Source organism: Arachis hypogaea, chromosome 12 (genome assembly GCF_003086295.3).
Source record: "Arachis hypogaea cultivar Tifrunner chromosome 12, arahy.Tifrunner.gnm2.J5K5, whole genome shotgun sequence".
NCBI lineage: Eukaryota > Viridiplantae > Streptophyta > Magnoliopsida > Fabales > Fabaceae > Arachis > Arachis hypogaea.
This window is the reverse complement of record NC_092047.1, coordinates 6157507-6171437: the sequence shown is the minus strand read 5'-3', so window position 1 is coordinate 6171437 and position 13931 is coordinate 6157507. Positions and strand designations below refer to the sequence as shown.

Below are 13931 nucleotides of genomic sequence, written 5' to 3'. Positions count from 1 at the left end.
AACCTATAACATTGTTGATATATAATATTTAAGTATATTTTATATTAATTTTGTCATTATGATTTGATTATAATCATTGGCCTATATAAATAGGCATTACTTATTAGTTATTGTACACTCTCACAAGTGACAACAACATCTAACTATCAAGTGCATTCAGAATGAGGAATGTTAGGTACAGCAATTTTTGTGTTTTGTAATCATTAATTGGTCATTAATAATGTTTTTAATAGTGTGAAATTAAATCTAATAATCTAGAATCATTCAATTTTCTTTTGATGGTTAAATGCTAGCCAACATTTTAAAAAATTGTTGACTCCGAAACTTTTCTATTCAGAATCATTATGATTTCTGATATAAATCAAAGGCATAGTACCTTCCTTAAATTTTCTATCTTCTTTGTTGCCTCACACTCTTTGTTGAGAGAAATTTTGTTCCAAAATCGATGATTTAACCCGTACTAGCTATTGTTCAAATTTGATCTATGTTACCTTGTGGTAACATTGCCACCACCACACCATCTTATATATTCGTCATCTGGCATGGCAATACGTTAATGCCCTATTATTTGTTTTATCATTAAGTTTGTCACTTTTTCAACACTTGATTTGTCATCAATAGGACTAATTTCACCACATTTTCAGTTTTGTCTATATCTCGAGTTTTGTTTACTCTCTAAAGTTTTATCAGTACTCTAGTTTTTGCAGTTTTATGAACATCCTAATTTTCTGAATTTTTATTCTGTCGTTTTTTAATAAGTTGTAAATTTAAGTTGTAACTTGAGTTTAAAAAAAAAATTAGAATATATTTAGAATGTTGTATATTAATATAATATCTAAGTATATCTTGTATTGATTTATTTTTATTTAATTTGATATTAAATTAAATTTTATTATTATTGAATTGTATCCTTAATTAACTTATAAATAAGTAGTCTTTATTGTACATTCTCAATAAGGTATCTAAATATCAAAGTTTATTTTCATGAATTCTAACAATGACAATGTAGTAGAATTTTGATTGTCGACTTAGATTATTTATAGGCTGGATTAAAGTAAATACTAAATACTAAAAGTCAGCAGTCAAATAGTTATTGTTAGAATATAATTAGGATCAATTAAGATCAATTGGCATTATTTAGCATATCTGAATATTTATTATAGAATATTATGTCTTTATTATTTCGATTCTCTTAGCACTTATAAATATCCTTCTATATTGTATTATTACAGACAACTTGAATACTCCCAATAATACACAAATCATTTCTCCAGTTTAGTCTCTTGTTTCTAACATGGTATCAGAGTCATGGTATCCTTCTTGAAGAGGATAGGTTATTTTCCTTGCGGTAAAATCACCGTAGTTTTTGCATTTTTTTTCTCTATGCCATTCTTCTTTCCCTTTTGTCACTCCTTTGATACTTTTTCACCTCACCAACTAGCCTATTTTTTTCTGTCTTGTGTTTTTTTCGAGTCGTATGATCAAACACCATTGTCATCCGCTGTTTACCTATTCTCATGAAGAAATCATATAGTTTTCGCTCTCTTTCGGCAGTTCCGTCCGCATTCTCTCATGGCAGTTCCATCTGCGTTCTCTCGTGGCAATTTCGTCTGTGTTCTCTCGTGGCAGTTCCGTCTGCGTTTTCTCGTGGTAGTTTCGTCTGCGTTTCGTCTGTGTTTCCTTGTGGCAGTTCCATCTGCGTATCCTTTTAGCAGTTCCGTCTGCGCTTCCTTCACACAAGCGGCAGTTCCATTTGCGCTTCCTTCCGGCATTTCCGTCTGCACCCGTTTTATCAGTTTATGCAGTTTTTTTCTCTTTATTTCGTTGTTTTAAATAACTTTCAAGCTCAAGTTGTCACTTGTGTTTGAGGGGGGATGTTAGAATATAATTAGAATCAATTAGCATTATTTAGCATATCTGAATATTTATTATAAGATATTACGTCTTTATTATTTTGATTCTGTTAGCACCTATAAATATCCATCTATATTGTGTTATTACAGACAACTTGAATACACTCAATAATACACAACTCCTTTCTCCAATTTAGTCTCTTGTTTCTAACATTGTTAGAATATAATTAGGATCAATTAGCATTATTTAGCATATCTGAATATTTATTATATTCTAACATGTTAGAAACAAGAGACTAAACTGGAGAAAGAATTTGTGTATTATTGAGAGTATTCAAGTTGTCTATAATAATACAATATAGAAGGATATTTATAGGTGCTAAGAGAATCGAAATAATAAAGACGTAATATCCTATAATAAATATTCAGATATGCTAAATAATGCTAATTGATCCTAATTGATCCTAATTATATTCTAACATCCCCCTAAAACTCAAGTGACAACTTGAGTTTGAAACTTATTTAAAACAACGAAATAAAGAGAAAAAAACTGCATAAACTAATAAAACGGGTGTAGACGGAACTGCCGGAAGGAAGCGCAGACGGAACTGCCGCTAGTCTGAAGGAAGCGCAGACGGAACTGCCGCTTGTCTGAAGGAACTGCAGACGGAACTGCCGCTATCTGAAGGAAGTGCAGACGGAACTGCTAGAAAGAAACGCAGATGGAACTGCCAGAAAGAAACGCAGATGGAACTGCCACAAGAAAACATAGACGAAACTTAGACGGAACTGCCACAAGAAAACGCAGACGGAACTGCCACGAGAGAACACAAACAAAACTGCCACGAGAGAGCGTAGATGGAACTACCACGAGAGAACGCAAACGGAACTGTCAAAAGAGAGCGAAAACTATATGATTTCTTCATGAGAATAGGTAAACAGCGGATGACAATGGTGTTTGATCATACGACTCGAAAAAAACACAATACAGAAAAAATAGGCTAGTTAGTGAGGTGAAAAAGCATCAAAGGAGTGACAAAAAGGAAAGAAGAATGACATAGAGAAAAAAATGCAAAAACTACGTGATTTCACCGCAAGGAAAATAACATATCCTCTTTAAGGAGGATACCATGGTTCTGATACCATGTTAGAAACAAGAGACTAAACTAGAGAAAGGATTTGTGCATTATTGAGGGTATTTAAGTTGTCTATAATAATACAACATAGAAGGATATTTATAGGTGCTATGAGAATCGAAATAATAAAAACGTAATATCCTATAATAAATATTCAGATATGCTAAATAATGCTAATTGATCCTAATTATATTCTAACAAAATGTTAACCTTCTAAAGCTAATGTATTGTTAGGAGTTTGGATATTATTGATGTCTAAGGGAGGATATACACCAACAACAATTTAGAATAGAAAACTAATTAAAAACTTAAAAAACTTATATAGAATATGCAAATACTCCAAAAAATTATCAGAATATCAGTCCATTTAATTAGTTGTTAAAAATCTTGGTTGCTAATCCATAGCGAGTAATTTTTAAGCAAGGACTACAAGAATTGTCGCTAAATCAATCACCAATAATAATGAGTTGCTAAATTGCAATAGTCTATTCTATCATAAAGTCAATTGCTAAATAATAATCAAGTGTATTTTATTTTGTTATTTGTGATTTTTCTTTTAAAAATTTATTTAGAGATACTCTAAGTTTATTTCTAAACATTTTTACATTGGACAAACTAGTGTATAATAAAAAATTTTACTAATTAATTACAATTTTTTAAATTATTAGACAAATTACTTCTTAAATAAATTAAAGGATAAATTGATTCTTAATATTTTCAAAAGAAAAAGCTTTAACTTTCCTGAAAAAAATAAAGAATAAATTGATTCTTAACACTAACTTATTGATATATAACTGATTTAGTACTAACATTTTTTCAATTTAATTCTTTGTTGATCATTAAATCTGTCACTAATTTTATTATTAGCGAGAGATTACAAGCCTATTCCTTAACTATTGATTTAGTGGCCTATAATTTTTTAACCTAATTTTATGTTAGTCGCTAAATGAGTTACTATTAATTAAAATAGCGATAGTGATCGGTTTAGTGATAAACTACTGCCTCATAATATTTTGTTTTTTAGTCACTTAATTGATTGTTAATTTAACCATTAACTATCAATTTAAGAATCAACTTCTTAGTGAACAATTTAAAAATTAATAAATTTTCAACCAATATTTTTATGTTAGATGCTAAATCCATAGTCAGGAATAAAATTAGCCATCAATTTAACAACTAAAAATTTGGTTTCCAAAAATTCTCAAAATCTAACTTTTCGTCTTAGTGGTTAAATCAATCGCTAATTCTCATTTAACGAACAAATGGTGCGGCTTTGTGTCAGACCGATTTAGGAACCACGGTTTTTTGTCATAAAAAAAATTCGATCAGTCACAAAATAGCCGGTATTCCAAAATATTTTTGTAGATATAGTTGCCTCTATTGTAGTATTATATATGTTCCAATACTAAAATTTAAATTATTTTATTAATTTCATGTAAAAAAATATTTTATTAAACTTAACTACATATATTATATAAAGATAAAATATATTTTTCATCTTTAAAATTTGTTAAAAATTTTTAAAATATTCTTAAATTTTATTTTGTTTTAATTTTATTCTAAAATTTCAAATTACATCAAATATACTTCTGACGGTTAATTTTTTAAAAAATTTGGAATCAATTCAACAATAATTTTGTAAGAACAACCTTCAACACAAATAAACTAAATATAGTTGTCATATATTATTACTGAATTGGCATGAAAATTTAGCTATTAAAAATATATTTGATGCAAATTGAGGATTTCAGAAATAAAATTAAAACAACATAAAATTTAAAAATATTTTTAAAATTTTTGACAAATTTAAAAAATAAGAATATATTTTATCCATTATATAATTATCATATTAAGTTTGATTTAACACTAAAAAGAAAACTGCGTAATAAACTACAATATAACTCCCCTAACAAAAGCTGAAATTCCCTTCCCCAAAAAGAATAAACTAATATATATATAATAAATTGTTCAATATTTTCAAAACATGAAAACGAGAAATTTTATGGATATCCATTATTACTCTCATAATATCACCATATTAAGTTACACAGGTTTCTCACACCAAGGAACTTTATGGAACGCTTTCATTTGTCCCTCCAACCCCAAAGGAAAGGCCCCTTTATTCTTCACATTAAAATAGAACAAATTAAATATTAATGATATATGAAAAGTAAAACCATGGAAGCAAATTTACAAAAATTTATCATTTTCTTTCTATGAGGTATCAAAAATTTTTAGAGAAGAGAATGAGAAACACCAGCAGAGAGAGAAAAAGAGAAAAAGATCTAGAAAACTCTTTTTATAATGTGTGAATTAGAGAAAATGATTCCATTGACTAATTGTTACATTAACTCTTAGTCTTATATAGTAGCTCTTATAGTAACTACTAACAACCACTAACTATTCTCAATACTAGCTAACTAACTCTGCCAGCTCAGCGCAGCTTATTGGCTCAATTGCTATTTATCCCTAACATCCCCCCTCAAACTGAGGAAGGTTGTGAAACCAATCTCAGTTTGAACCTGAGACGTATAAATGCATCATGAGATAGAGGTTTTGTAAGGATATCGGCAACTTGATCAAAGGAGGGAATATGCACAACATATGCCTGTTGTTGAACAACCCTATCCCGAACAAAATGCAGGTCAATTTCAAAGTGCTTTGACCTGCTGTGAAGTATTGGATTTCTACTCATTATTACGGTACTCTGATTGTCACAGTACAGTGTAGGTGCTGGGCCTTGAGGAAGGTGCATTTCAGAGAGAAATGTCTGCAACCACATAGTATCCGTCATAGCATCAGCTAGCGCCCTGAACTCCGCTTCAGTGCTGGACCTGGACACTGAGACTTGTTTTTGGCTAGACCAAGTGATGATGTTCGATCCTAGGAACACACAGTAACCCGTAGTTGATTTGCGATCAACGGGATCAGCGGCCCAATCCGAGTCACAAAACGCTAAAATCCTGAAGTCCTCACTCTTATGGAACTCAAGCCCCATGTCTGTCGTGCCTGCCAGATAGCGCAAGTTGCACTTCACCGCTTTCCAATGTTGTTCTAAGGGAGAATGCAGAAACTGTGAGACTTTGTTCACAGCGTATGCAATGTCTGGCCTTGTTATGGTGGCGTATTACAAGCCACCAACCACCGATCGATACAGAGTTGGCCTATCAAACACTGCTCCTGAAGCATCAAGCCGAAGACCGCTCATTATAGGGGTAGGCATAGTACGAGCATCAGCCATATCAGCCTTCTTGAGCAAGTCCTTCACATACTTCGTTTGTTTCAGCACTAAGGAACCAGCAACTGTTCTTTCAGCCTCAATACCCATAAAGAAGCTCATTTCTCCCAAGTCCTTGAGCGTAAAGACCTCATTCAAATCAGTAATAAGCTTGTTTACCTCACTTGCAGCAGTGCCGGTCACTAGAATATCATCGACATACGCCAAAAGATAGATAGTGGAGAGGGAACTGTGCTTGACAAACAAGCAGGGGTTAGAGGTACTACTGTAAACCCAAAACTCTCGAGGGTACTCTTTAGCTTGAGGAACCATGCACGTGGAGCCTGCTTGAGGCCGTATAACGCTTTATCTAGCTTACACACTAAATTAGTGCCAAAATTGTAGCCGTCAGGTTGCACCATATAGACATTTTCAAACAAATCACCGTTGAGAAAGGCATTGTTAAAGTCAAACTGACGAATTCGTCACTGTCTCGACAAAGCAACTGCCAAGACAGCACGGACTGTTGCAGGTTTAGCCACCGGACTGAATACTTCCCCATAATCAAAGCCTTTCCTTTGATGAAAGCTTTTCGCCACCAGCCGCGCTTTGTACTTCTGGATACTTCCATCTGGCTGCTTTTTAATGCGGAATATCCATCGACATCCAATTGGGTCTTCTGCTGTTGAGGGGTCTACAAGCTTCTAAGTTTTGCACTTCATTAGGGCAGTATACTCTTCGTCCATAGCTGCCTTCCACTGTGGTGAGGTAAGAGCCTGAGCAACTGAAGAGGGCTCCACTTGTGTGAGATCAAGTGAGGAGGAGCAAAGCTGGGAAAAGTATGTCTTGGGCTTGAAAATACTTGCCTGACTTTTGGTTATCATAGGATGAGTGCGCCCAACCTTTGCTTTAGGCGCAGGAACAGCACATGTTGATTGTTCAGTTAACCCTGCATTACTTAAGGGAAACTCAAAAATAGAGTTAGAGATACAAGTGTCAGCAGTGAATGGGCAAGAATCAGTACAAATAGGACTGACAAAAGACTCAATTATGGTTGGTGGAGAGGTTGAGGTTGGATCGGATGGAACTGGAATTGGAAGAGGAGATATAACAGTGGCTGACTCTGGAACTCTCCTTTGATGAGTGGACAAATTAGATTGAAGAGGTGAGGACTCACGGGAACTTGATGAGGGTACTGCTGTGGCTGGGGAATCTATTCAGGGTATTAGTGTTGTGGGTGCTGGTGTACTAGGGGGTGACTCATGAGGAATTTCGAGAGGTATTGGTGGATGACACACATGAATAAGAATAGTGATAAGTTTGGTTGTTTGAGGAACTGACGCCTTTAGATTTGAGTCCTTATTAAAAAATAGCAACTGATAAGAAAATTCAGATTCGTCAAAGACTACATGCCTTGCAACATAGAGTTTTCCAGATGGACAAAGGCACTTGTATCCTTTGTGGTATGGTGAGTAACCCAAAAACAGACACTTGTGAGTCTTAACGTCAAATTTGTGTGGTTGGTAAGGGCGGAGCTGAGGAAAGCATGAGCATCTAAAGATTTTAAGGAACTTATAGTCTGGAGCTCTATTGTTCAAAAGTTCATAGGGTGATATGTATTGTGTGGTGACAGAGGGAAGCAAGTTAATGAGGTGAGTTGCAGTGAGGCAGGCTTCATCCCAGAATTTTAGAGGCATGGATGCTTGAGAGAAAAGGGTTAGAGCAGTTTCAATGACATGCCGATGCTTCCTCTCGGCTTTCCCATTCTGTTCATGGGTGTAGGGCAGCTAAGTCTATGTGCAATCCCATTCTCAATCAGAAATTTGGTAAAAGCTTGTGAGGTATATTCTTTTCCATTGTCAGTTTGAAGTATTTTAATCTTATGTCCATATTTATTTTCAATCAACAACTTGTATTGGACAAATGCTTGCAGGGCTTGGCTCTTGTTTTGGAGAAGATACAAACAGGTATATCTGGTTTTGGCATTAATAAAAATAATATAGTATCGAAATCCTGAAACACTAGTAATAGGAGAAGGACCCCATATATCTGAAAAAATTAACTCTAGAGGGTGGCTATAGACTGTTTGAGAATCAGAAAAAGGAAGATTATGGAGCTTGCCTTGGCAACACACATTACATAAGTAGTCTTTAGATAAAGATTTGCTTTTATTCATATAGCCAACATTACAACTTTGTAATACTTTTTCAACAATTCGTGCACTTGGATGCCCTAACCTCTTGTGCCACATATCAAACTCATACACTGACTTAGCATTACAGACAGTGCCTACATTATTAGTGTTACTTGCTACTGTAGAACTAGATGTAAAAGAACTGAGGTTACAGACTCTATGAGTGGATGACAGATGAGGGTTCTTAGACCCCGAATTGCCTGATTTATTGCTTGACGATGCTGCTCGTACAAGCACTCCAACATGCTCAAAATGGTATAACCCTCCTCTAAGAGACCCCTTTAATAGAATTTCCTTGGTCTCCTGAAATTTTACAAAACAATCAACAGGATGGAATTCAAAAAACACATGATTGTCAAGAGCAAACTTGGCGACACTTATTAGATTTTTGGTGATAGAAGGTACATGAAGCAGATTTAATAGTTTAAAGTAGTGAGGGTTGGTCTCATTGAACAGTATAGTTTTACCAATACTATTTATACTCATACCTTGGCCATTACCTGTTAGCACTTGATCTGTTCCTGCATACTCTGAGCCTGCAATCAAGTTGTTTGCATCAAAGGTCAAATGATGTGAAGTTCCGGTGTCCAGGTACCAGGCTTTGTCAGTAAGAGGTGTTGCTGTAGGTGTAGTGGTTAAGAGAGCTTGAGCTTGCTGGTCTTGTTGTGGCTGGTGGAAGGAAAAGGGAGGTGGTGCTGGTGCACTACTAGTAGTCTGATGTGGATTCTGGAAATTGTGATTGAAGCGGTGGAAGCATTCCTACACAGTGTGCCTAAATCGATTGCAGAGTTGACACTGTGGCCTGGAGTTACCATAGAAACCTGATCTGTCACCTCTAAAACCACCTCTTCCCCGGAATCTTCCTCTAAAATTCTGACCTCTACCTTGAAATTGTTGTTGCTGCTGTTGAAAATTAGGTTGATACAATTGATAGCTAGGTTGCTGACTTTTTGACCTTAAAACTACATTTTGTGCTAAATTCACCTGCATTGTGCCTAAAACAGTCCTTTTAAAATGCTCTACTAGTTCTTCCTGACCCACTAGTAGCGATTCTACTTCACTCTCAGTTATTTCATCAGCTCTAGCATTAATCATGGTTATAAAAGCACTATAATCCTCATTCAAACCTTGAGTCACAGCTTCTACAAATTTCTCACTTGAAAGAGGTGCACCTAGGGCAGAGAGAGCATTTGTTACCTTCTTGAGCTTAGACATGTACTCCATTACAGAACCTTGTAGCTTGATGCCTTTAATCTGTGTTTTAAGTTGCTTCACCTTTGATTTTAGCCGTTTTGCAAAATATTTCTCCAATTTGTACCAAATCTCACACGCAAATTCACAGTTCGCTACCTAACTTGTGAAGCTCGGATCTATTGAAGCAAACAGCCACGACACCAAGAATTGATCGTCCTGCTCCCAATCGAGGAACTCCTGAGTCTCGATCTCTGCTTGGCAATCTCCGTCGGTCCTGAATTGCTTCGGTATCTTCATCGGATTGAGGTGTTCCTTGAGTCTGTTGGATTTGATGAACGTCAGCGCTTGCCGTCTCCAAGGTATGAAATTATCTTCATCTAGCTTGAATGAAACTGTGTTTATTGCTCGCGCACTTGAGGTTGCGGAAGCTTGAGGCTCGCTCGGAGTAGCCATGGATCAGAACCTGAAAGCTCTGATACCATGTGAGGTATCAAAACTCTTCAGGGAAGAGAATGAGAAACACCAACAGAAAGAGAGAGAGAGAGAGAGAGAGAGAGAGAGAGAGAGAGAGAGATCTAGAAAACTTTTTTCATGGTGTGTGAATCAGAGAAAATGATTTCATTAGCTAATTGTTACATTGACTCTTAGTCTTATATAGTAGTTCTTATAGTAACTACTAACAGCCACTAACTATTCTCAATACTAGCTAACTAACTCTGCCAGCTCAGCACAGCTTACTGGCTCAATTGCTATTTATCCCTAACACTTTCCAGTAATTATCTTAAAGTTACATAGTTATATTTTATTTATCAAACATGAAACAAGATTTTTTTTTTTTATGAATTCCTTAAAACTTCTTAGATTCGAAATATCATTATTTTATATATATATATATATATATATATATATATATATATATATATATATATATATATATATATATATATATATATAAAATGAAGATCAAGAAGAATTTGGTAAAAATTTTACTTCCTAAAATATCTTTTTCATATATTCTAGAAAGAAAATACCTTTTGCCATTTCTAACAAGATTCAAACTCAAAATTTGCTAATATAAAATAATAAGAATAAAGCTCTACGTTCAAGCTTCAAATCACGCGTTCTTTCTCCTTTTCCATTTTTTTCTCCTTCTCCTTCTCATTCTCTTCCTCTTTGTATTTCTTCTTCTTTCAAATTCGTGCAGGTTCTTCTTTTTCTTCTTCTTCTTCTTCTTCTTCTTCTTCTTCTTCTTCTTCTTCTTCTTCTTCTTCTTCTAAATTTGCACACGCAGGTTTTTCTTTCCTTCTTCTTCTCCTCCTCTTTCTTCTCCTCCTCTTAAAGATTATCAATTCAATTTAGAACGTACACCTGCGTCCATTCAATTCAAAACAATTCAATTCAATTCATAATGAACCGAACATGTTGTTAAGGTGAAATAATTGTATAATACTAAATGAACGGAACATTATCCATGATATAAAATCAAATTCAAAACAGCTTTCTATATAATGAACTGAACACGTTATTAAGGTGAAACAATTGTATAGTATTAAATGAACGAAAGATTATCCATTATATAAAATTAAATTCAAAACAGGTTTCTGCATAATGAACCAAACACGTTATTAAAGTGAAACAATTGTATAGTACTAAATAAACGGAATATTATCCATTATATAAAATTAAATTCAAAATACCTGTGTCTACAATTTAGAGATTATCAATTCAATTCAATTCAGAACACCTGCGTCCATTCAATTCAATTCAGCAATTGCATTCCATTCAATTATATTGAAAAAATAATCCATTAGCAAAATGTTAGTATTGTTAGTGATGACCATAACAAAAGAGGAGAAGAAGAAGAAGAAGAAGAGGAGAAGGAGGAGAATCAGAAGAAAAATCTTCGTGCACGAAAAAGGAGGAGGAGGAGGAGGAATGCGTGAATTTGAAAGAAGAAGAAGACGTATGCGTGTATTTGAAAGAAGAAGAAGAAGAAACGCGTGTAATGACATTCTTTTAATGAGAGTGGTTTTTGTTGGTGTTGGACCTACTTAAATAAATTTGGATAAAAAAATACTTGAATGTGTAGCAATCCTAAAATAATAAAATGCTTAAAATATTGACTATCTCAAATTTATTATACATTTAGTAAAAGTAAAGTATTATTTTATTCTAAAAATTAAAATGCTGATAAATCTATCGATAAAATGAATAAAACTAATTTTATACATATGAAAAATAATTTTTGTGTGACAAAAGAACTCAAACATTAATTTATGGTGAATTCTATCATACCCTCTCTAAAATAAAGGGTAAATTACCCCTTGTGATATATCTAGTGATTATTGATAATTATCTTTCTACCAAAGTTTCAAGATTTACGTTATCTTCTCTTTTCTTTTCAATTAACGTTATGTTTCTCTTGATACTTGATAACAATGTCATTTTCATCATCTCCACCAAATACGCTTCTTCTTCTCCAATTTTAAAATTTTAATTCCTTTCAAATCGAATCACCATTTTCAATCAATTAAGTTAGGATTTTGAACTTGTTCTTATGTTTTTAATCTCCAATTTTAACTAGCACAACTATCAATTTTTCAGCTCTCTTCTTTCTAAGATATTTTTCATATTAGAAGATATTACGTTTGGAGAAAAGCAAGAGGGTATAGGTTTAAACTGAAGACAAAATTTGAATCAAAATCCTTAACTCTAAACAGCCACTATTAAACTGAATTAATCAAATATATAGAGAAAAAAATCTAAATCAAAATAACCTGAAAGCATAATTTGAACCAAGAAGATATATACAAATCAAGGCTATTATAATCTTGACGCCCTTAAGCACATCTCCCAGAACTTCTTGTGCGCCTCCGAAGACCTCACTTGGTACCCGAGCAACACGACGCCGTCTTCGTACACCAAGGCTTCCATGGCAGAAATCAAGTGCTGCACTCCTCATGTAAACCACGTCTATTGCCAAAACCACGTCAAACGGGGTTAAATGCCTGGATCTGATCCTTATTGTTCCAGTACAACACGGAGTGCTTCAGATTCTTGCATAGCACGAGCTTGTTCACCTTCAGGTTGCGCTTTAGCGCCGGCATCATAGTGAGAGGAGCGGCGGTGAGAGAAGGTTGAGTCAGCAGCCACGCGACTCCACGGTGAGACAGCGGCGCACGGTGGAGCAGAGAACAGGGTTCCACTCTCCTTTCACGGGTTCTCCACTATATATTTTGGGTAATTTGAAGTTTTGAACTGATTTTGGGTGAAATTGGGTTAGGGTTAGCTGCGGGGCTTCATCGAATCGACGCTATCCAAATTGATTATGCGTCACATTGAAGAGATCGGACGCCAATCACAATTATCTTGGCAAATTGCAGCAAATAGAAAAACCGCAAGTAATTTCTGGCCGCTATCCTCCGTGTTTCCTGTAGTGTTTGTATGACAGATATAAATTTGCACCATAAATAAAATTCTTGTAAGTAATTAATGACATGAATAATAAAATAATTAATTAATATTTGAGGCGAATGTGAATATTAAAATACTTATTTTATTTTATCTTATTATTATCTGAATAATAATTTAATATTTGTTGTGACAATATAATAGTTTAATATGCTCCCACTAATGCATTAGTTTTTTTTTTAAATTAGAGAAGAGGTGTATTTGGTGAAGATGATTAAAATGATACTGTTATTAAATTTCAAGAAAAACATTAAAAAAAGAGAAGATAACGTGAATTTTAGAGTTCTGATGAAAGGATAATTTATCAATAATTACTGTATATGTCACAAAAGGTAATTTACCCTTTATTTTAGAGAAGGTATGGTAGAGTTCACCTAATTTTATTTATATATAAATTTGCCAACATTTTAAAACGGTAATGAATAAAAATAATAATTTACTCATTTTTATAAATATAAATCTATTTTATTTATTTATAAATAAATTTATCAATATTCTAAACATTTATCCATAAAAATAATTGATTCACTAGTTTTTTTAAACAGCAATTGCGTGCCTTCATGAGCTATACAAATACAATCAAAATTTTGGGCCACCTGTGCTGATAAAGTCCTAGCTAGATTCTGCTATTCTTCTTGACACAATCCCACGTTATAAATAAAGTTCCAAAAAAGTTATGATGATGACCATGACTACTCCTGAAAATGGTGTTTTAGATACATGTGTTATGACCATGACTACTCTTGAAAAATGAAAATAATGGTGTTTAAGATACATGTGTTGTGAGCAGAAATTGAGTAATGTAGTTGATTTCTTCAATAACTTGTCGAAGAACAAAATTGTATAGTGTAGTCGATTTATCCATA

At 33.9% G+C, this 13931-nt stretch overlaps 1 protein-coding gene across 1 annotated transcript; it reads right to left on the bottom strand.

Moving 5' to 3' along the window:
* Positions 1-6116: 6116 nt before the first annotated feature.
* LOC112729568 (uncharacterized mitochondrial protein AtMg00810-like) lies at positions 6117-6539 on the bottom strand. The gene has a single exon (XM_025779741.1). It carries the CDS (start codon positions 6537-6539, stop codon positions 6117-6119), a length of 423 nt encoding a protein of 140 aa, XP_025635526.1.
* Positions 6540-13931: the final 7392 nt, after the last annotated feature.

Bases quoted from the DNA above. Each gene is read 5' to 3' on its own strand.
- LOC112729568 (XM_025779741.1), bottom strand. From the start codon at position 6,539: ATGGTTCCTCAAGCTAAAGAGTACCCTCGAGAGTTTTGGGTTTACAGT.